This window comes from Mixophyes fleayi, chromosome 9, assembly GCF_038048845.1.
Source record: "Mixophyes fleayi isolate aMixFle1 chromosome 9, aMixFle1.hap1, whole genome shotgun sequence".
In the NCBI taxonomy this organism is placed as follows: Eukaryota; Metazoa; Chordata; class Amphibia; order Anura; family Limnodynastidae; genus Mixophyes; species Mixophyes fleayi.
Genome location: NC_134410.1, coordinates 38,353,370 through 38,375,677, shown reverse-complemented (window position 1 = coordinate 38,375,677; position 22,308 = coordinate 38,353,370). Strand labels below are relative to the sequence as shown.

Below are 22,308 nucleotides of genomic sequence, written 5' to 3'. Positions count from 1 at the left end.
CCGCTACTTATGGGCCAGTGCTATATGCTTGCACCCCTGGGCTAAAGTCTTCCAGCCAGCCCCTGAATAGGGGTATATGTTATGCTAAAAAACTATAGTAAATCCGGCTCTGGAGCTCTCCCATCTGGTTTACACAAGTGTTTAGAAAACTTATTAAGATTCAGCAAATCCAAGAAACTTACAAAATGTAAAGAAAAAAAAAAAAAAAAAAACAGGTTTTTCCAGTCATCTCTCCTTTTGGAACTTTAAAAAGCATGATCACTGATCTGTCATTTGGCACTGCTCCGGATGCAATTTAATCTATTTAAACCTGCTTATGTCTGATCTGCCCGTTGCCTAGCCAAAGTCAGTGCACATCTGTAAGCCGATATCTTTGTGAGCATAGATGCCTTTTTGTCATGAAAGGTGCAAATCCTAATTTTGCACTGTGTTTGCCCACTGTAAGTAATCATTAAATGTCTTTTTTCGTGTGCGTGCAATATTGGTGTAAAAGATAAAATGCCTAATGTAGAAACAATGTGTAAAGCGTTAAGTCTGTTAAAATTGTTCTGGCAGTATGATATTATATTGGGAGACGAGGAGGGTGTCACTAAAGATGCGTGAACCAAGTATGTTTTGTATTGCAAATTAGTTCCCAACTATACCTTCTTTGTTTGTTTGGATTTTTCACGAAACTGCTATCCTGTTTCACGATGAATATTCAAATCTGCTGATATTGTCTTCTATTGGTAGCCACACGTTGCAATCTGGTTATTTGGCCTGTTTTCCTAATAAGCGCATCTTTGAGTAGTTTGGTCACAAATGTGGAGGTCGAGTTTAAACAAATTTTATTTCTTTAGACTCTATGATGAACAACTGAATCATAATGTAAATCTGTGAACACAGTCCCCTCCACTAAATATGAAAAAACTGATAAGCTGACCAAGTATTTAATCGTTACGGTTCAAATCAGGTCTGATCGAATTCTTTGAATAGCATCCATCTGCTTTCCAAACAAGGTCCAACTTTCTAGGATCCTGTAAAGCTGCAACTGAGCTTAAGATACCATCAGCAACAGTTAATCAAAAGCTGCAAAAATAGGTAAGAGAGTGCAGCACTATCCTGATTCCTGACTGACCATTGGTTACTAACGGGAGTAATAAGGGTGATTTCTGAAGAGAGCAAAATTGCACTCAAGGGGGTATATTTACTAAACTGTGGGGTTGGAAAAGTAGAGATGTTGCCAATAGCAACCAATCAGATTCTAGCTGTGATTTTGTAGAATGTACTAAATAAATAACTAGAATCTGATTGGTTGCCATAGGCAACATCTATACTTTTTCAAACCCACAGGGCATATTCACCACACTCCAAGGGGCATATTCAATTGGCCGCGTTACTGTCAAAAGTAACGCGGCTTGCGCACTATTACCGTTATCACGATAATACTGCACGTAATCACCGTCATCTTTGGGTCCTTGGACTGGGAGTGCGGTATTTGACTGTGACATCATAACCAAGTGCCATAATACCAGGGTGACACTGACAAGGAGAAGTAGGAGTTTTTTTGTCAGCGGCCAGCATTCCATTTTTTTAAAAAAAAAAAAAAAAAAAACATCAGACACCACCATCTTGGCTGTAAAAATGGATTGCATTTGTGCAAAAGTAGGTGTGAGATATCAAAACAACATTTCTGCCATTATTATCACAGTATTAATTGTGACATATACAGCAACATTTCTTTTTAGACATGTAACCTGGACACTTTCCATTTGTCTTTGCCGATCTGTGTTTTTTCTTGCACTGACTGTAATACATGAACATTCTACCATATCAATAATTAGTGTTTGTAATGTGTACTCTTTTCTGTTTTTGCATGTAAAGTAGTACGACATTGGTCAGCTGCAGCTTGCAGAACAGTAGTATATCTCAGTCTATCTGGGAATTTGACTTTACATAAATTCCTGCATCATAAGAACAATGGTTTTAATGTTAAATCCCTTTTAATTTGCAAGTCAAAACGGGGGCAGGGTGGAATAAATGGTTTTAACTGCAATCTACAGAATAACACAGCAGTTTCTTATATGATACATCGTCATGTGTATACGTTAGTGATATTTAGTACTGGCTGACTGGCTCTGAGCTACAGTAGTGAAGTGGGAAGTTAGCAGCGATCATAGTAGGTTCTGGACAGGCACAAGCAATTCCACTGAGCCATCTACAGAGGGAGGAGTGAGCTCCTGCAATACACAGCGATCTTTAATACTGATGTGATCTACTTGGGTGGACACAGATACCTGCTGCTGTCACACTGTAGAAGTGCTGCTGCTATAGGGTGGTCACTGACCAGAACCTTGATAACCGCGTGGAGTTTGACATTACTCCTGCGTGATGCTTTGCTGGATCTGTCGTGGGATATGCATGGAATGATCACGCGTGAAAGGCCCTCAGGAACCTGGTGAAACTCACTCGCGATGATTATTCTTTGAAGACATCTGCATCTGTTTTGGGACAGTATTTACTTTTTTGGGAGGACTGAGCTACTGTCAAATCTGCAGTCTCATCACGCCTTCATCAGTCCATGTGATGTACAGAGAGCTGTTTAATGGGATATCCCTCAGAGAGGATTCATACACACAGATGGATCACCAACTCTGTAAAGCTCAATCAGTTTGTAAGTGGGACGGGTTCCACAAGTGGTCTCTCTGGGTAGAGGTGTCACAAGTATCCCCACGCCACTAAATCTGTGGAATACTGTGTTCCACTAATTCTCACTACCCCCATCCCCTTCTGGTTAACAGATCTCTAACCATCATCCGCCTACTGTACTGCACCTCTGCTGGCTACATTAGGGGTCTTTATCGTACCCCATATGAGACACTGCGGCATGACATGGGGGCAGCTCAGCACTGACACTGTCCCACCTGCTGCGTGTATGCAGCCACAGTGACCCAGCCATGGCCTCCCCGGACACTATCAGGATCTCGGCTGTAGAAATGGAAAAGTATTACAGCCTTCAGCAGGCTGCCTCCCTTATGGACACACTTCTGGAAAGTAAGTGCATTCCCAATATCCCTCACTGGTGGTGGTTTTATGCCCCTGCAGTAGAGTTACAGCTAATGGCATCACGTTTCTGTGTACAGAGATATATACTGTATAACTGCAGTGCTGCACACAACTCAGTCGCAGCTCCACTTGACTCCTCCTCATCAATGTATACAAGTTTTGTTACTGTAATAGCATTGATGGGTTTCCTGGGGGAACCAAGATGGTACACTAAATTATTAGCAACTTGTTATCACTTGTGCCTACAGACAGCATTGTAAGGGAGATGGGTAGTGCCATAGGTGATTTAATAGCATAAACCTATTTTTCCTGCTGCACTTGTACGTCCTTGAATTTATATTTATCATCCTGCTCTGTTCATGATAAACGAAGGTTTAATAGAAGGCATATATTTTTCAGTCTGGGACATAAGTGAATCTTCATATGCAAAGCATCCCCAAGGGTGAGGCTCAGCTAAAATAATTAGTACCCTTCAGAGTGTGCTGTCATAATGTATCACAAGACCTGTCTCTTCCTTGTTAACAAGATGAGCCTTGTGCCAAGTGACTGACTATATTGTTAGGCTACTACATGGATTAGGAACTCGCTATGATCCTTATTGAGGAATGTTTGCTTATAGAAAGTGAAAGGTCAAACAATTAATTAAATGTTACTATATACATAGTTTGCACAAATGATTACATGAACAAGAGCAAAATATGCTTTAACTATTTTAATTTCCAAAAGGTCAACATTTTAAATTCTATGGAAGTTGCTTTAGCGTTGAATGTTTAACTAGAATGAAGAAATCTGTTTATACCAACTAATAATCTTAGAGGAATCACTCTGTAAATTGCAAAATCATGCTTCTTCCAAATATAGAACCGCCTGTATATTAGAATGGTAGGCTGCTTCCACAAGCAAGTGTTTATCATGCCCATACAATGATGGTTATATTTATAATTACTGCATATTTAATATACCATTTGTGGTGTATGTGTATGTGTATATATATATATATATATATATATATATATATATATATATATATATATATATATATATATATATATATATATATATAATTTAGATCTGATGTATGTGTATATTCAGTTGTGGGCAGGATATTCTGGCACCAAAGGGGAAGAGAACAAGTCCCCCCTGCCCGCACACACACCTGAACCATTGAAAGGAGACAGCCTTGGGGTAACAACACAGACCCAAAACATGGTTATCGTGTCATTAACGAAAATTTCAGCAATCAGAAGGATACCACTGCTTTACTGGTATTTTGAGCCATTCCATGGAACAAGCGGACTTACACATTGTTGGAGTTAAAACATTAGAGCATACCGCTACTTAGCAGCAGCATCTGAAGGATATTATGCCTGTGTAGTGGCCCTGTTTGCCCACAGAAGCACCAACAGTCTATAGAAGATTTGTTAACAAAAAGCAAAACATTTATTTACTGGTGTCACTCTTGTAGACAAAACCCCCTTGTCCATTACAAATGGAAAAATAAAATTAAAAATGAACTGTATTGGCAGCCAAAAGTATACAATCACAAAATTCTAAAGTACTAATGCAAGATTCTGAATGTGAAGATAAAAATCATGATGATGTGGAGGAGGTAAGGATGCAGGACAAGAAGGTCACATGGAACATCTGTATCCATAACCAGAAGTAAACTAAGTGAGAGTGGTAATGAAGAGCACGGATCAGGTAGTTAGCAATTTTCTCCCCAGTCATTATATCCAAGGCAGACATCTGCCATATTCCCCCAGTATACAGTATTTCTGATGCGCAAGGCAGTTTTTTGCTTGCGTGCCAAATCCGCTATCGCTTTATTTGTGCGTACACAGTTTGGAACATGTTACATATACTTAAGGCTTTAAACAAATTTCACTTATACAATTTGAAATGGGGGACCATACCAGATGGAATAGCTCTTTCAATATGCTTGATTGTACGGCTTTATGAACAACAGACCTCCATGACATTTGTACATGGATAATTCTATGCTATTGGATAGGGCATACTTACATCCTAGGAAATGGCAAATCATGGGGGACTTATGTCAGCTGCTTGCTCCCTTAAAGAAGTTGCTGATCTCTTTTGTGTAATGAATTAAGAATGTACTGTAGCCACAAAGCCCATTATCAAATAAGAAGACACATCCAGGCTCCAGAAATCTGCTCGGGTCAAATAAACCACAAATCTTCAATTTGGTTTCTTCACCACAGCTATGACCTTTACAGAGACCTCATTTCATGCTCGGCACGTGGTAACTGGCACCCCAGAGGCTGCAGTGCCACTTCAATCACCAGTAAGCTTCTGCAGCAGTCCTAGCAGTGGTTCTATTTCCTCAGCACTCCTGCAGATGCCAAAGCCCCTTTTTAATACAAAGACACCCGCCATGAACTAGTTAACAGAATGTAAGTAAAATTAATGGAATAACATTGGTGAGTAAAACATTAATGAGCTCAAACACTAAGGTACTGTGGGTGCATTTACGATGGTGACCCAGGACATGTGTTGAGGAGTGAGGCAGTTCTAAGCAAGAATAACACTCTGGTCCCAGGGACACAGTTGAGTATTCCCTCTCATACAAAGCATGCAACACAGTCTGTGGTGGGCTGTCAAAAAAGATGAAAAGCTTGTATAACTGGAGTAGTCTCTGGCTACTATTCCGCTAGGGATATTTAGGGTAATAGTCCCTTTAAATGTGAAGAACTGATTAATGCAAATCTTTTTTTCAGACAGACAGACAGTCATTATTAACAACACAGTGTGTAGTAGTTAGAATGGTTTGTAAGGTTACTCAAAGGGGGAATTCAATTCCCCCCAGATTAGCGCCACGATAACTCTATTACCGTTATCACAGTAAATTCAACCTGGCCTTCTCCTTGCTGCTCAGGGAACTGCGAGGAAAAATCCGGTGTTGGAATTACGGTGATAACGGTATTTAAGAGCACTATTGCGGTAATAGTGCGCAGGCCGCGTTACTTTTTACAGTAATGCAGCCAGTTGAATTCCCCCCACAGTGTCCTGAGGATTCTGTTATATTTGCAGTCTTTGGGGGTTACCCAAGGGTGGAACCATGGATCTCTGACAATCTGTCCACAAGGCTCTCCTGTTGCTGGATTTCTTTGCTGTTTGATCTCTTCACAGAACCAGAAGCTGTGAAACCTGGACAATCAAGGCACCAAATACACTTTGGAACTCCACTGGACACCAGCGGAACCTGGGTGCCCTGGACATCGGCCCTTCGTAATTTTGAAAACAAAAAGTATTCGTCATTGGAGTCTATTTAATAACACTGTGCAGTGTGAACAACTGAGGCATGACCCACAGCTACCGATGTTCATTTTAACTTTCTGAACTGTGCTAGAAAAATAACAGCTCCAATCTAATTGGATGCTACATCACTTATGTGCACATGTTATTTAATAAGTGCGGGTAAAGGCAGTACAGGCCTAGACAGTATGATGAACTGTTACTGACACCCATACTAAACTGTGCGAGGATGTGACTCAGTTCATCATGCATCAGTGGGTGGGTCCTGATTATGACAATTGCATCATCATGATCTCCGAGAGGGGAGGTCTAAAGAGTAAAAAGAAAAAGTAGCAAGAATGTGATATATGGATATCATACTTGCCAACTCTCCCAGGATGTTCGGGAGACTCCCGAAATCCGGGTAGGTCTTCCGAACTCCCGGGAGAGCCAGCAAGTCCACCGCATCCCGCATTTTGCTAGCCAAAATAACGCGATTCGCAGTGAATAGTGTCATTTTGGCCCCACCCCTGTGACAAAGCTACGTTTACGTCGCATGGGCGGGACCATAATGGCGCGAAAGACCGCACCCGCCCTCTAGTCCCGCCCCCTGTCTGGGTTCTCCCGGACTTCACTATTTGGAAGAAGGCAAATATGATGAATATTGTTAAATTTTGGACATTTATTTGTGGGCTTCTTGTAAATCTTAATAAGCGGTTTACAATGGAAGATATTTAATGTAAACGGCTAAATGTCTATTTACCTTCTGTTCTTAATGTATATAAATATAACATATGTTATTGTGCCACATTTCACTGTGCATAAACCTATTTAAGACATAATTAACATGTTATCAAAACAAAAAAGCTAGATTTTGTTTGTTTTGTTTTTTTTGTCCTACAACTACTTGCATTTGTATTTATCACTAGTGATAGAATATATTTCTCTTTGACTGATCAATAGTGCCCATTTTGCTGCCAGCTCTGATCTTAATGCATAGCATTAGCAATAGCCAAATAATGTCAACAAATTCTAACTAAAATTGCTCTGGAACATAAATGTAACATGTCCAATAAAATGGTTAGTATTCCCTGCAACATAATCGTCGCAAAGGTCAATGTCACACAGGTGATTTAAAACACTACGTTTCCCACCCAGAAAACCATTGTATTCTATTTTTTTCCCAGAAGTGTGGCATTAAAGTGAATGGGAAATTCTGTTCCCTTATCACACAAAGCGCGTGATGGGAATAGACCTTTTACTTGTTTAGCAAATTTTTGTTGTGCTTTTTTATCCTGTTGTTGCTAATTCCAATGGCAGTGACCTGCAAAATAGCTATATTTAAAATAAAGTGTATACTCTATTGACCTGGTACTCTGCTTTTATAATTTTAATAATAAGTAATAATCTGATTGAATAAAATAATATTAAAAATACATCTTTCACCACATGGTAAAGATCTGCTGAGTTTGACAGCTAAATTTAAAACGGTATTGTGTTTAAAGGCAAATCTTGCCTTTTAAAGACATTGCCGTTTTAAAATTAGCTGTCAAACTCACTGAATATCGTCCACTTGCAAAAAGCGCTGTCTAATACTTTTACCCCCTGATGTGTAAAGCTGTCTACACACTGGCTGAACCTGCCACTTGGCATGATCTCAGAGTGACTGGATCACTGTACAATTTGGCTACAAGTGGATGACCGAATTTTATGAAAATCATCGAATTGACCAGGCTACCAGATCACATGGAGGCATGATAGAGCTTTCAGAAGATGACCACACATATAAGACAATAGTGGTTATCTGACTGGATTCTTAAGCATGCCTGAAAATGATTTGATCGCTCCATTATGTTGTCCTGTTTCTTATATGTGAAAGAACATATTTCTGTTCCTACATAGCGGAGCATGTAAGTAAATTGTGTGTGTAGTAAAATTTAATTTATTCTACTACGTGCATACACCTGAAGCGCAGTACAGTGATAAAATAAAAACTTTGCATGCATGGTATACTGAAAGAGTATAGATTTAATGTGCACCATAATATTCAAAATATATGTAAATATTTAGTGAGCATGGCAAAGAAGTAAATCTTATGCTTAGTGGATCAATGGAGACAAAACCATTCCATGGCCATCATAAACAGCCCTGCAGCGAAATAGCCCAACGCCCACCACGCATGTCCCAGTGCCCAACATAGCAATTTTATATCCTCCACAGCCCCATTCTGATCGCATACAGTCCTGTGTCCAGCATAAACACCATCATGCCCACCAAAGCTTAACTACCTTATACCGTTTTGTATTCAGCATAACAATCTCATGCCCACCATAACAACCTAATGCTCACCACAGTACAATCACATTTCTATGCTATTGTAACGTGCTGCCTTGGTGGCAGCAGGCGAGGTCACTATAGGGAGGTAGTTCCAGGCTAGGTGGTGACATGGACAGCTGCTTCATTGCCAGGAGGAAAAGCGAATAGCATGACATAAAAGAGCCCAGCACTGACATAGGGGAGACATGTGGGGGACCACAGTCTATAAAGACATGCTGGGAACTGAGGGAAGAAGAGTAGGTGGTCCCGGGCTCCCCAGGTGTTCCAGGAAGTGGGTGCACGGTGGGTAGCAACAAGGGCTAATTTTATATTGGAAAATAAACAGGAGAAAGAGCCTCAACAGATAAGCTCCACTTCTGAAAGAAGGGGTGGTCATTTGGAAATAGTTCCAAGCATATATGCTGGGGGGCGGGGGATGAAGGCCCCCAGATAAAGAGTCCCCATATAGAAAGTTCCCTATAGTATAACAAGGATCTAACAGAAATACATGCTAGGGGGATCCCCAAATTTAGGGGTACCCCAGAAGGAACAGGTGCGTGGCATCTGCCATGAGAGCACCGTTTCATGGAGAAGGGGGGTGCCCCATTGATCAAGAGCCCTATCAGGAGCCCTGTGAGAAGTGCCCCATAGGGAGGTGAGTGGGGGTCACTGCAAGTAGGCAGCAAGTTTGAGCTGAGTACAGCAGCAGTACCCTGAATTAGGTTTTAAATCACCAGCAGGCTAATTTGTACTCTTCAGTGGAGAGCATGAGATGTATGGAAGTGGCAACTGTTTAAATTTATGCAGGAGAAAGAGAGGAATATGAATAACATTATTTCTTGAGATAATTCTGTGTTAACATCCGAGTATTCAGGGGGGTCTTTATTTGCCCATAGCTAGTTGGGGAGGCACCACATATGTTAACCAAACCACGGCACTAGAGGATATTTACAATATACATCCCTGGGCACAACAAAACAGTCTCCTACCCGACTCAGTACAATTCAAAGCTCACTTTAAATTGACCTGTGCCCTTTGCAGTCCATGTCAAACACAGTTCTGTTTTGTGCCAAAATATACATCTTTGTGTTCTTCATTACAATACTGTTTTCTGACAGGTACCCCTACCTACTTAATCTCCTAGACCCTGGGATGGACAAACTCTTGGCCTTGTCTTCTACCAATTCTGCTCCACCAATAGGTTCTTCAAATTGGCTTTCTAACTGTCCAATCACAACCTCCTGTCCTCTTCTATCACTTCCGTGTCTTGATTTGGCTGCCTCTATTGACAACAGCACTCTCACTTCAGCCATAGATGATGCAGCTCCAGACATCATACAGTTTCCGGCGATCAAAACCTCAACTATGGCACACAAAACAGATCTGCTACTTCCAAAAGTCTCCCCCCCCCCCCTCCCCACTGTTGATCAGCACTGAAGGAAATATCCCTCCAACGCCAAATTCCTTTAATATAAAGTCATCCTTTCATTTTATAACAAAACCCTTTCACTTTCCAAGCAAACCTACTTTACTTCTCTAATATCCACCCAGTCTTCTAACCCCCAATGTTTCTTTTCTGTCTTCTATTCACTTCTCTGCCCCACCCACACCACTGCCAGCTTCCTCTATTACAGCTCATGGCTTTGCCACCTACTTCAAAGACACAGTCGACAACATTTGACAACATATCTTCTTATGCCAGACCCAGCACAACAGACCACCTTCTCCTACACTCCCCAATCCACCTTCAGTTCATTGTCTCCAGTAACCGAGGACAAAGTTGCTGTACATCTTATAATCTTACCCTACAACCTGTCGCCTGGAACCTATTCACTACTAACTTCTCCACTCCCTCTGCCTCGCTGCATGCCTGTGGTTGCCTATAAACTACTTGAGTGACTTGTGTAAAATCACCTATTTTGCTTTCCCTCATCTCACTCCCTTCTCAACTCTTTGCAATCAGGCTTCCGCCCCCAACATTCCACTGAGACTGCCCTTTGAAAAATGATCAATGATATACTTACAGCAAATACTTCTCCATATTCACCTTCTTGAACATCTCTGATGATTTCAACAGTGTTGCTTTCCACACCTGCGTACTCTTCACTTCGTTGGCTTTCATGACAGTTTTTTCCTGGTTCACTTCCTACCTATCCGACTGCTTCTTTAGCATCCCTATCTCTGACACAACCTCCTCTCCACTCTCACCATCTGCTGGAGCTCCATAATGCTCTGTTCTCGACCCCTGTTCTATTCACTGTACATTTCTTCTCATGTGGAATTAATTCGCTCTTTCGGCCTACCATGCCACCTCTATGCTGATGATACCCAAATCTACCTCATTTTCCCTGACCTCTCCCCTTCTCAACTATCATGTGTGACCAACGCGCTCCCTGCTATTTCCACAGTGATGTCCCAATTCTACCAATAGCTCAACACGTCCAAAACAGAGCTTATCATCTTCCATCCTCTGAGTCACCACCTCCCGTCAAATCTCCTTCATCGTAATCAACACTACAATTTCCTTAGTCTCCCGAACCTGCTGCCTTGGTGTCACTTTTGATTGCCCCCCTCCGCCATCCAGTCTTTTCCCAGTCCTGTCACCTCCACCTGCAAAATATTGCTCGAATATGCTCTTTTTGCTACCCAAGGTGCAACCAAAACTTTTATCTGTGTTCTCATTCTCTCTCATAGTGACTACAACAACCTCCTCCTATCTGGCATTCCACTCACCCATCATCACCCCTTCAATACATCCTAAATGCTGAAGGAAGATTAATCTTCCTCTCTTGGCGCTCTACATCTGCCATACTACTCGACAAATACCTACACTGGCTCCCCAAATTCTTCATAATCCTATTTAAATTACACTCGCCTACAAATTTATCAACACAAATTCTTTATAAGCATCTCAATCTGATCTTGAAATACTTTGATCTACCTCTGACTTCCTCCTTGTGTCATCTCTGATAACCACCTCTCAGTTTGGCCTAAAAGACTTCTCCTATGCCACTATACTGTTATGTATTTGCCTACTATGCCAGTTCAGATTCTCCCACAGCCTTCAAATCATTGAACACTCACTGAAAACCCTTCTCTTTATTAGAAGTTACAGATACTACTTACACTATGTCATCTCTTTCAGCACTAATCTTCACTCTGAGCCAATCTCTTGCTTGTCTTTGTGCCCTTTTCGCATTAGATCGTAAGCTCTCTCATAAGCAGGCACTTCCCTATTCTTTGTTTTCATGTTTGCATGTATTTTGTCTAACTTGTATGTCCCTTTTTTATGTATGCCCTGTTTTTCCCACTGTCTGGCTCTGCAGAGTGCTATGGCACTTTTCAAATCAACAACAATAAAAAAATACTTATATATAATCAGAGTTGAGTATGCCCTGCTAGTGTTCACAATCAATAAAAAGGAAACCCTGCATTTTTAGGTAATGAAACTGCAGGGCTTCTGTCCAATGAAATTACAGATGATTTCCATCATTAAATAACTATGGTTTCATATAGTAAAGCTTTCTCTTGTTGCACAGCAACAGTTCATTACCTACCTTTTAGAGCTCCTTTTTGGAGGATGCATAGGGGAGCTCTGTGATGTCTCAGGAGGGTAGGAGCTAATGACATGACTTATGTAATCATGCTGAGTTCCTGTCTCCACTTCTCATTCTGGAAATTGCTAGACCGTCCCAGTAGTTTGGGAGATTACTCACTATTCTGGGAGTTTCCCAGTCATTCAAGAAGAGTTGGCACATTTGGAGAACAGAATATTAAGGGTGGGCACATGGGGGTATATTTACTAAACTGCGGGTTTGAAAAAGTGGAGATGTTGCCTATAGCAACCAATCAGATTCTAGCTGTCATTTTGTAGAAGGTACTAAATAAATGACAGCTAGATACTGATTGGTTGCTATAGGCAACATCTCCACATTTCCAAACCTGTAGTTTAGTATATCTAGCCCATGGTGTTCAATTTAAGGTCCCCACAAAGGACACAAGGTCTATTTATTAAGAGTTAGCAATAGGACAAGTTTTCCACATTACTAGCAATGGAAGATTTAGTGTAACCTGGATCTAGTAGCCAACTGGTTACACTGGACTTTGAAGTGCTAACATGCAAGAGAGATCTGATCTTCTGCTGCTACCTGGCTTGTTAAAGCTCAGCACACACAAGCTGAAATGAATACAACTATTTATTGGACATGTCTGAAATTGTTGGCTTTTGTCTACAGTCAAGCGCAATAGTCCCAGCACAGCTTAACTGATTCTGTGTATTGTCATCATTATTTTGATTTTTATTTTGATGCCACAGAATTTATTTTTATCAAAGCAGAAGTTCATTGTTCTGCATTCAGATTCACTGTTCAGTGTTTGCTACAAATAATGTGTTCGATAACACAGTTAAGAACTGAAAATAATGGGTCCTGGCTGCATCACTGGAATCAGACAGTCATTTATAGGTAGGGACTGGGTATGAGGCTGTAATACACAACACTATATTCAGCTAAAATTGTTCAAATAAAAAAACCCTGCTTCTAATTTGCATAACAGTGGTATTCCCATGCTATGATTTGGGAGAAATCGCTGGCACCTACAGTCCCAAGATTCTCCATAAATTGGATTTTGAATGTAATTTCCTAAAGATAGAAGTTGTTGATGTGGCTTCAGCTGCCATATCATCATCATCATCATCATCACCACCATTTATTTATATAGCACCACTAATTCCGCAGCACTGTACAGAGAACTCACTCACATCAGTCCCTGCCCCATTGGGGCTTACAGTCTAAATTCCCTAACACACAGACAGAGAGAGACAGACACAGACAGACAGACTAGGGTCAATTTGACAGCAGCCAATTAACCTACCAGTATGTTTTTGGAGTGTGGGAGGAAACCGGAGCACCCGGAGGAAACCCACGCAAACACAGGGAGAACATACAAACTCCACACAGATAAGGTCGCAAATTGAACTCATGACCCCAGTGCTGTAAGGCAGAAGTGCTAACCACTGAGCCACCGTGCTGCCCACAAAGCCCATATCAACCTACATCTTCACGAGTTTAGATTCATACTCCAGGCTGTGAACCCTGGATCATTGTAGGCTTGCAGTCGCCACCACATTGAGTTTACTTCAGAACCACCTGGTTCCTGAGCATGTTAGTCCAGTGGTTTTGCTAGTCGGGGAAGTGAAGTTTTATGCAAAAATGAAACCGCTTTAACAAAATACAACCATTTTTTTCAGCATAGAATATTTGTAACAACTGTGCGAGTCACCTGCTCCTGATTAGATAAGTATTGTTCACAGAATGATGGGACAATGAAACTCTCTCTCATCAATATTTTATTGTGTCTTTTGTACTGATCTAAAACTCATTAAAGTTAATGGTTGTAATAATTTAAGACGAGATATGTACTATTGACTACATAGACAGGTACATGGAAAGGACAAATATTGAATCATTGGTTAAGTAATTTTTGAAAAGCTTGTTGAAACATCTGTCAGCCTTCTTTGGATGAACAATGCAAGCTTAATGACTGTGGAAAATGTTTCCATTGGAAAATGAAAATAAACTTGTCGTACTGGTTTAGATCATGATTAAAATAAAAAAAGCAATTCTCCGACATCACACGAGTCTTCGTGAAGCTCTTAAAGCATGGTAAATTAACTGGTTTCTTTATATAAAAACATTCTTTTTTATCAAGTTTGATTTTCAGAGGTGTTGTAAGGAGGTTAAGTTTACATATAGAAGTCTTGTATTTTCCAGAAAATGTTTGTTCATGAAGGTAAATATTGCTTATTTAAATGTATGTATGCATGTATCTATCTATCTGTCTATCTATTTATATTATATCTTGGTAGTATGAATATTGGGTACTATAGTTGTTTTTAAGTTTATTTAGCAGCAAGTCCTAATTTTGAAAACAGCAGCTTCAAAATAACTAGCATGTACATATATACTTATCACATAACTTTGTGATATTGTTTTATCTTTGTTATGTTTTGTTTGTGTGTTTTTACTTACAAATTATTTCCTTTGTGTGAATTCTGTGTCTGCCTTGAGTTTCATGTGTGTGTGTGTGTGTGTGTGTCGTTGGTACACAAAGCTGTTTATTCTGCTTCCTGTATAAGAGAAATTTATTGCGTTCTTATGTATTTTAAATTTTTGGTGGCATAAATTGGTTGATCCAAATATTGTGACGGAAGTAAAATTAATATGTGCTCTTTAAATGTAGGCATTTTGGTTGGACTAGAAGGCAGAAAAGCATTACAGTTAATTATTAATTAATCCAACCTATCATAATGCCATTACTCAAACTTTGGATCAACCTGAAAAATGACCAAGATAAAAATGGTGTGGAAGCTTGTTTAGTCAAGGACCTGCTTATTTGCTTGACTTATCTGCTTGATTGCAGCAGATTTGTTAAAATTGTGCAGAATTGAAAGTTTTATTCTTGCATTTCATAGTACATTGTACAGTTCCCTATGTAATGTGGGTACTTATGTCAAGCTTGTTTCTAGTTTATCCCTGATACATAGTAATTTTAGTTTGTTGCTTCAGGGCCGGTGCTAGGGTCCATGGCGCCCTAGGCACACTTTCAAAATCCGCCTTCCCCCCAGGCACACTTTCAGAATCTGCGCCCCCACGTCTTTCCTTACCTTAACTTGCCTCCATAAAGCTGCTCCTCTCTGTTCCATCTCCTCCCCTCCACTCACTGACACTGTCAGGCCGTGATGATGATGTCACGCCCGACAGTCAGTGAGTGGAGGGGAGGAGACGGAGCACCCCATCAGCTGTTGGAGGGGAGGGCGGCGGTGGTGATCCATAGCCCCTTCCCCTTCCCCGTGGATTTATCGGAAGCTGTGCGGCGGCCGTGGAAGGTATGGTCAGTGGTCGCCGCACAGTTTTTAAGTAATTTTAATTCTGTGGCGCCCTCCAGAGCCTGGCGCCCTAGGCAACTGCCTATCCTTGACTAATGGGAGCGCCGGGCCTGTGTTGCTTGATTATATATGTGTCACACGTCGGGCGATCGGGCTATACACCCGATACACGGCACTCTTATCTGCTCCTGCCAACCGCTGGCTTCGAGCTGGGCACTGCCACCTTTGCTCCGGGTCTGCGCATGCGCAGACCTGTTCTATTAATCTGCTCTGTTCCTCTCCTATTGGCTAGAATTTTGGCTCCTAAATTTAAAAGGCACTTCTTTTGAATCCTCAGTGCCTGTTTTTGTGTTAACTTCTTGGTACTAGACATGGCTCCCTGATTGCTGATTGTCCGCAGAGCTGAAGCTCTACTACAGCGCTTCACCTCCATTCCAGTGGCAACTGCTGGCTACTGAACCAACACTTCTTAAGTGTGGTAACCAGTTGTCCGCAGAGCTGACACTCTACTACAGGGCTTCACCTCCATTCCAGTGGAACCTGCGGTCTACAGTGCCGACACTCCCGAGTGTTCTATCGCCATTTCAGTGGTAACCTGTCTTCTGCAGAGCTTATACCTCACTCTGTTCTCCTCCACCATTCCAGAGGCGTCCATCTATCTCTCCTGCTCTCCTCAATTGTCTACCATTGCTGACCCTCCTGGCTTGTTCCTCTAAAAAGTTCCGCCTAGAACTCCTAGTAAGGGCAGAGACTTGCGAGACAGATGCAGCAAAGACCAAACCGCCGTGCGGCTGGTCCCTGGTGAATACCGCCTCCTCGTTAGTCTCCGCGCCTTACTTGAGTACTGTTAATCTAGACAACCATAGTATCCTCTCCACTGAACCGTGCAAGCTTCCGAACCGTGAAGATTTGACCTTATTTAAATATAAGGGAGCTGTGCAGCAAATTGTATTTCTGCAGTAAAACTTCTTCCCTATTACTAGGGCAATTACAAGAGTTCCATAACTCGCCTGTTCACTTGTGCAAACAGCTGTATCTGCATAGTTTACAGTGGAACTCCTGGGCACTGAGCTGTGGTGCATCATGGGACAGCAGGGCTGGTTCTCTCCTGAGCTGAGCAGATACCATGCCAGGGCCCCCAATGATTTTGCTAGCTGAGGGCAGCAGAACCATTAAGGAAGAAACTGAGTTCTTGATTAAGTGAATATAAGGCACAGAGTTTGCTGCAATCTTGATGATGTTTTCTTACAACCTCTTTTCACATACCTACTACGCTGTCTTCTTTCTGTTATTCTTTTGCATACTACACCCATGGCACTAGGTCCTGAGTCATGAAGGAAAGTAAGGCAAAAAAACAAGTAAATGTTCTCCGGGACAAACTATGTTACAATCCAAGGGGTGCAAATGAGTTTATTATTTTGCACTTCAGTTAAATACTGGCTGTTTTTTCATCTAGCACACAAATACTTGTTAGCTTTATTTTTACACTGAAATTTAAAGTTGATCTAGGACATGCCCTACCCCAACTATAAATCTGTCCCCACATTTTAAATTTACTTCCCCCTCCAATGCAACATGATTTTGCCCAGTTACTCCTTTTTTTATGCTTTTGCTCTCCTTAATGACTAAGGCCTAAATTATGAGTAGGGATGGATGGTGACGAAATAAAAAAAATACCTAAAAAATAAAGGTTAAGGAACAAGTATAGCAAACATAACATATAAGTATTATTCTATTGAATTAGAAAATTATACTACATGGAGACACTGTACTTTAAACAAAAAAAAAACCACTTTTTTTTCACGTTTTGTTAAATATTTTGTATATGTGGTTTGGACAGTATGCTGACCACATGTACAACTTTGGTAACATCATCTTGGATAATTACAGTCAATACATGTCCCTGTTGGTATAACAACTTGTCTACATAGGCTTCAAGATTCTGATGTCACTCACTGACACGCATGTGGTCTGTGTGGCGTGTACAGTGCAATAAGTAACAGAAGTGAATGAGCCCTATTAATGTATGATGACTAAAATGAAATTCTACATTTTGTGGATTCGCTCTGCTGATTGTTAATTTCTTTTCTTTAGAACCATTTTTCCCTCACAGGAAGGTAAGGTTTAGATTTGGCAATTAGTGAATGTAAGATAATAGCATAGTTTATTGAAAGGAATAGCAATTTCTTTTACCAAAGACAGATGTTTCCTTTTCATTGCAGAACTTTCCTTATGCTATTACATTTTTCTAATTTAGATAATGTATCAGTGCAGATCATAATGGTTCATTTTTATTAAGAATAATAATAATAATTATTTATATAATAATACAGACACCTCTTCAAATAGATGATTCAGTTTAAGGATATCTATTCACACAAGGGCATTACACAGCCTGTATTAAAATTTGTGCCTGTAAAGGTCTCCTCTGTCTGACTGCATAGTAGATTGTTAATGCAGCAATTGAATTTATCAGTTCATGAGGGTACAGAGCATTTTGAAGCTAAGAAATACATGCACCCATACTCATTTATGTCCCATATCTAGACTAACGTTGGCATATGCCCAATCAGTTGATATTTCATTACCCTGCAGGACTTTTTGGTTCTGTGCCAGGATGTTTGCAGAACATAGTTCATGTGCCAGGATGCATACAGGACATTGTAGAAATACAGGGACATATGAAAGACTTTATGGTCATATGTCAGTATGTATGCAGGACATGGTTCAAATACAGGGACATATGAAACACTTTATGGTGATATGTCAGGATGTATGCAGGACATGGTTCAAATTAGAGATGGTCACTGACCCCCGTGTTTTGGTTTTGGATTCGGTTTTGGATCTGGATTACCGTCGTGTTTTGGTTTTGGTTTTGGTTTTGCAAAACTGCCATTGCGTGTTTTGGTTTTGGTTTTGGTTTTGTTTTGCTATTTTTTTGGAAAATCCATGTTTTTGGGCCTAAATTAACCCAATTTAGTGCTCCAACTGTTTTAGAGACAAGTAATCTAATTGTTGAGGTAATAAATCATCCAAAAAAACAGTTTAATTCTTCGTTGGTAGGCCTATTCTACACACAAAACAGATTGTCTTCCTCTCCATCTATGCATATTGGCAATGCAGCCATCGTCTTTGAATGTATATTACACCCTACACTTATAGTTAAATATGTAAAGAAATGGAAAAAGCCAGTTTGGTTTCTGTCTTTTAAGGCCCCCCTCCACTTGTATAAAATACCAAAAAATTCAGCCATTATAGACTGTACAATATTAATTGACATGGAGAAAGACAGTTTGGTTTCTGTCTCTCTAGGCCCCCCTCCACTTGTATAAAATACTAAAAAATTCAGCCATTATAGACTGTACAATATTAATTGACATGGAGAAAGACAGTTTGGTTTCTGTCTCTCTAGGCCCCCCTCCACTTGTATAAAATACAAAAAAATCCAGCCGTTATAGACTGTACAATATTAATTGACATGGAGAAAGCCAGTTTGGTTTCTGTCTCTCTAGGCCCCCCTCCACTTGTATAAAATACTAATAAATTCAGCCGTTATATACTGTACAATATAAATTGAAATGGACAAAGGCAGTTTGGTATCTGTCTGCATCAGATCCTCTCTCCACTAGGAGTAAAATAGAAAACTATTCAGCCGTTATATAATCTAGAATATAAATAGAAATTGAGAAAGGCAATTTGGTATCTGTCTGCATCATAATCATCAACATCATCATTAGCGCCCTCGTCGCCTACACAAATCTCCCCCTCATCCTCTTCTAATTCCAAAGTGGCATCCTCAATTTGGGTATCACCGGCTACACTCGGGCTATTAAGGCACACATCAGCAGAATGCTCACGATTAGACATCCCACTGTTGGATGGACTCTCCACAGGGATTGTTGTCATTTGTGAATCAGAGCAAATATTCTCCTGTAATGCCTCACTGGTATCTTGCAGCTCAGCTTTGACGCGTAACAGTAGTTGTGCACCAATTGTAGCCTGGGTAACTTTTTGGGATCTGCCACTAATAGCCAAAGGTGAAGGCCTCATTCTCTCTTTGCCACTGCGTGTGTAGAATGGCATGCTTGCAATTTTTTTTTTATCGTCACTTAACTTTTGCTCAGTTACACTTCTTTTTCGCTTCAATACAGTAAATTTTTTTTTGGTTTTTGTTTTTTGCACTAATTTGAAAACACTCTGTTGTTTGACATCGCCTTGGCCAGATGACGTACTGGGAACACTAACATCAGGACTGGTGACAGAACCTGGTTGCTCATTTAGATCATATGTGGACTGCTTTGAATCCATTGCGTAGATACTGCTGACAGATATGACTTTTGACAGCCAGAAATATTAATGCACAATTAGAGAGGACACCCCAAAAACACTGAGGAGTGCTAACATTTATTGAGTAGATACTGCTGACAGATATGACTTTTGACAGCCAGAAATATTAATGCACAATTAGAGAGGACACCCCAAAAACACTGAGGAGTGCTTAAAATTATTGAGTAGATACTGCTGACAGATATGACTTTTGACAGCCAGAAATATTAATGCACAATTAGGGAGGACACCCCAAAAACACTGAGGAGTGCTAAAATTTATTGAGTAGATACTGCTGACAGATATGACTTTTGACAGCCAGAAATATTAATGCACAATTAGAGAGGACACCCCAAAAACACTGAGGAGTGCTTAAAATTATTGAGTAGATACTGCTGACAGATATGACTTTTGACAGCCAGAAATATTAATGCACAATTAGGGAGGACACCCCAAAAACACTGAGGAGTGCTAAAATTTATTGAGTAGATACTGCTGACAGATATGACTTTTGACAGCCAGAAATATTAATGCACAATTAGAGAGGACACCCCAAAAACACTGAGGAGTGCTAACATTTATTGAGTAGATACTGCTGACAGATATGACTTTTGACAGCCAGAAATATTAATGCACAATTAGGGAGGACACCCCAAAAACACTGAGGAGTGCTAAAATTTATTGAGTAGATACTGCTGACAGATATGACTTTTGACAGCCAGAAATATTAATGCACAATTAGAGAGGACACCCCAAAAACACTGAGGAGTGCTTAAAATTATTGAGTAGATACTGCTGACAGATATGACTTTTGACAGCCAGAAATATTAATGCACAATTAGAGAGGACACCCCAAAAACACTGAGGAGTGCTTAAAATTATTGAGTAGATACTGCTGACAGATATGACTTTTGACAGCCAGAAATATTAATGCACAATTAGAGAGGACACCCCAAAAACACTGAGGAGTGCTAACATTTATTGAGTAGATACTGCTGACAGATATGACTTTTGACAGCCAGAAATATTAATGCACAATTAGGGAGGACACCCCAAAAACACTGAGGAGTGCTAAAATTTATTGAGTAGATACTGCTGACAGATATGACTTTTGACAGCCAGAAATATTAATGCACAATTAGAGAGGACACCCCAAAAACACTGAGGAGTGCTTAAAATTATTGAGTAGATACTGCTGACAGATATGACTTTTGACAGCCAGAAATATTAATGCACAATTAGAGAGGACACCCCAAAAACACTGAGGAGTGCTTAAAATTATTGAGTAGATACTGCTGACAGATATGACTTTTGACAGCCAGAAATATTAATGCACAATTAGAGAGGACACCCCAAAAACACTGAGGAGTGCTAACATTTATTGAGTAGATACTGCTGACAGATATGACTTTTGACAGCCAGAAATATTAATGCACAATTATGGGGGACAACCCAAAAGCGCTGGGGAGTGCCAAATATGAAGAAAAAATAATAAACCTCTATCCTCCTCTCTGCACTAGCGATTTTGGTTAGAGCAATTGCAAGAACAATATTGTATTCTTTCTCTGTCCCTGCTCTAATTAGCCTATGACTACACCCTGCTCTCTCCCTCTGTCAAATGGCGATGGATTGCTGTGGAGGCGTGTATTTATAAAGTTGAAGTATCGCGAGAACCGAGTCCCGAGATCCGACGACGTCACAATGACGTTCGGCCTCGATTTGGATTCGGAATTGGCGGGAGAGTACCGAGCTGCTCAGCTCGGTACTCGGATACCCAAAGTTCGGGTGGGTTCGGTTCTCGGAGAACCGGACCCGCCCATCTCTAGTTCAAATACAGGGACATATGGAGGGCTTTATGGTCATATGTCAGGATGTATGCAAGACATGGTTCAAATACAGGGACATATGGAGGGCTTTATGGTCATATGTCAGGATGTATGCAGGACATGGTTCAAATACAAGGACCTATGGAGAACTTTATGGTCATATGTCAGGATGTATGCAGGACATGGTTCAAATACAGGGACATATGGAGTGCTTTATGGTCATATGTCAGGATGTATGCAGGACATGGTACAAATATAGAGACATATGGAGGGCTTTATGGTGATATGTCAGGATGTATGCAGGACATGGTTCAAATACAGGGACATATGGAGTGCTTTATGGTCATATGTCAGGATGTATGCAGGACATGGTACAAATATAGAGACATATGGAGTGCTTTATGGTGATATGTCAGGATGTATGCAGGACATGGTACAAGTACAGGGACCTATGGAGAACTTTATGGTCATATGTCAGGATGTATGCAGGACATGGTTCAAATACAGGGACATATGGAGGGCTTTATGGTCATATGTCAGGATGTATGCAGGACATGGTACAAGTACAGGGACCTATGGAGAACTTTATGGCCATATGTCAGGATGAATGCAGGACATGGTTCAAATATAGGGACATATGAAACACTTTATGGT

The 22,308-nt window shown here is 40.6% G+C and overlaps 1 protein-coding gene across 2 annotated transcripts in view; it reads left to right on the top strand.

Annotated features, from left to right (window-relative positions):
- The first annotated feature begins 2,186 nt into the window (after positions 1-2,186).
- MCF2 (MCF.2 cell line derived transforming sequence) overlaps positions 2,187-22,308 on the top strand; it is a 123,833-nt gene continuing 103,711 nt past the window's right edge. Inside the window, exon 1 of one of the 2 annotated variants that reach the window (XM_075187311.1) lies at positions 2,187-3,033. In XM_075187311.1, coding sequence (XP_075043412.1) covers positions 2,937-3,033 — 97 coding nt within the window. In that variant the 5' untranslated portion in view covers positions 2,187-2,936. The remainder of the gene's footprint in view (positions 3,034-22,308) is intronic. The other variant, XM_075187312.1, reaches the window with a different exon arrangement.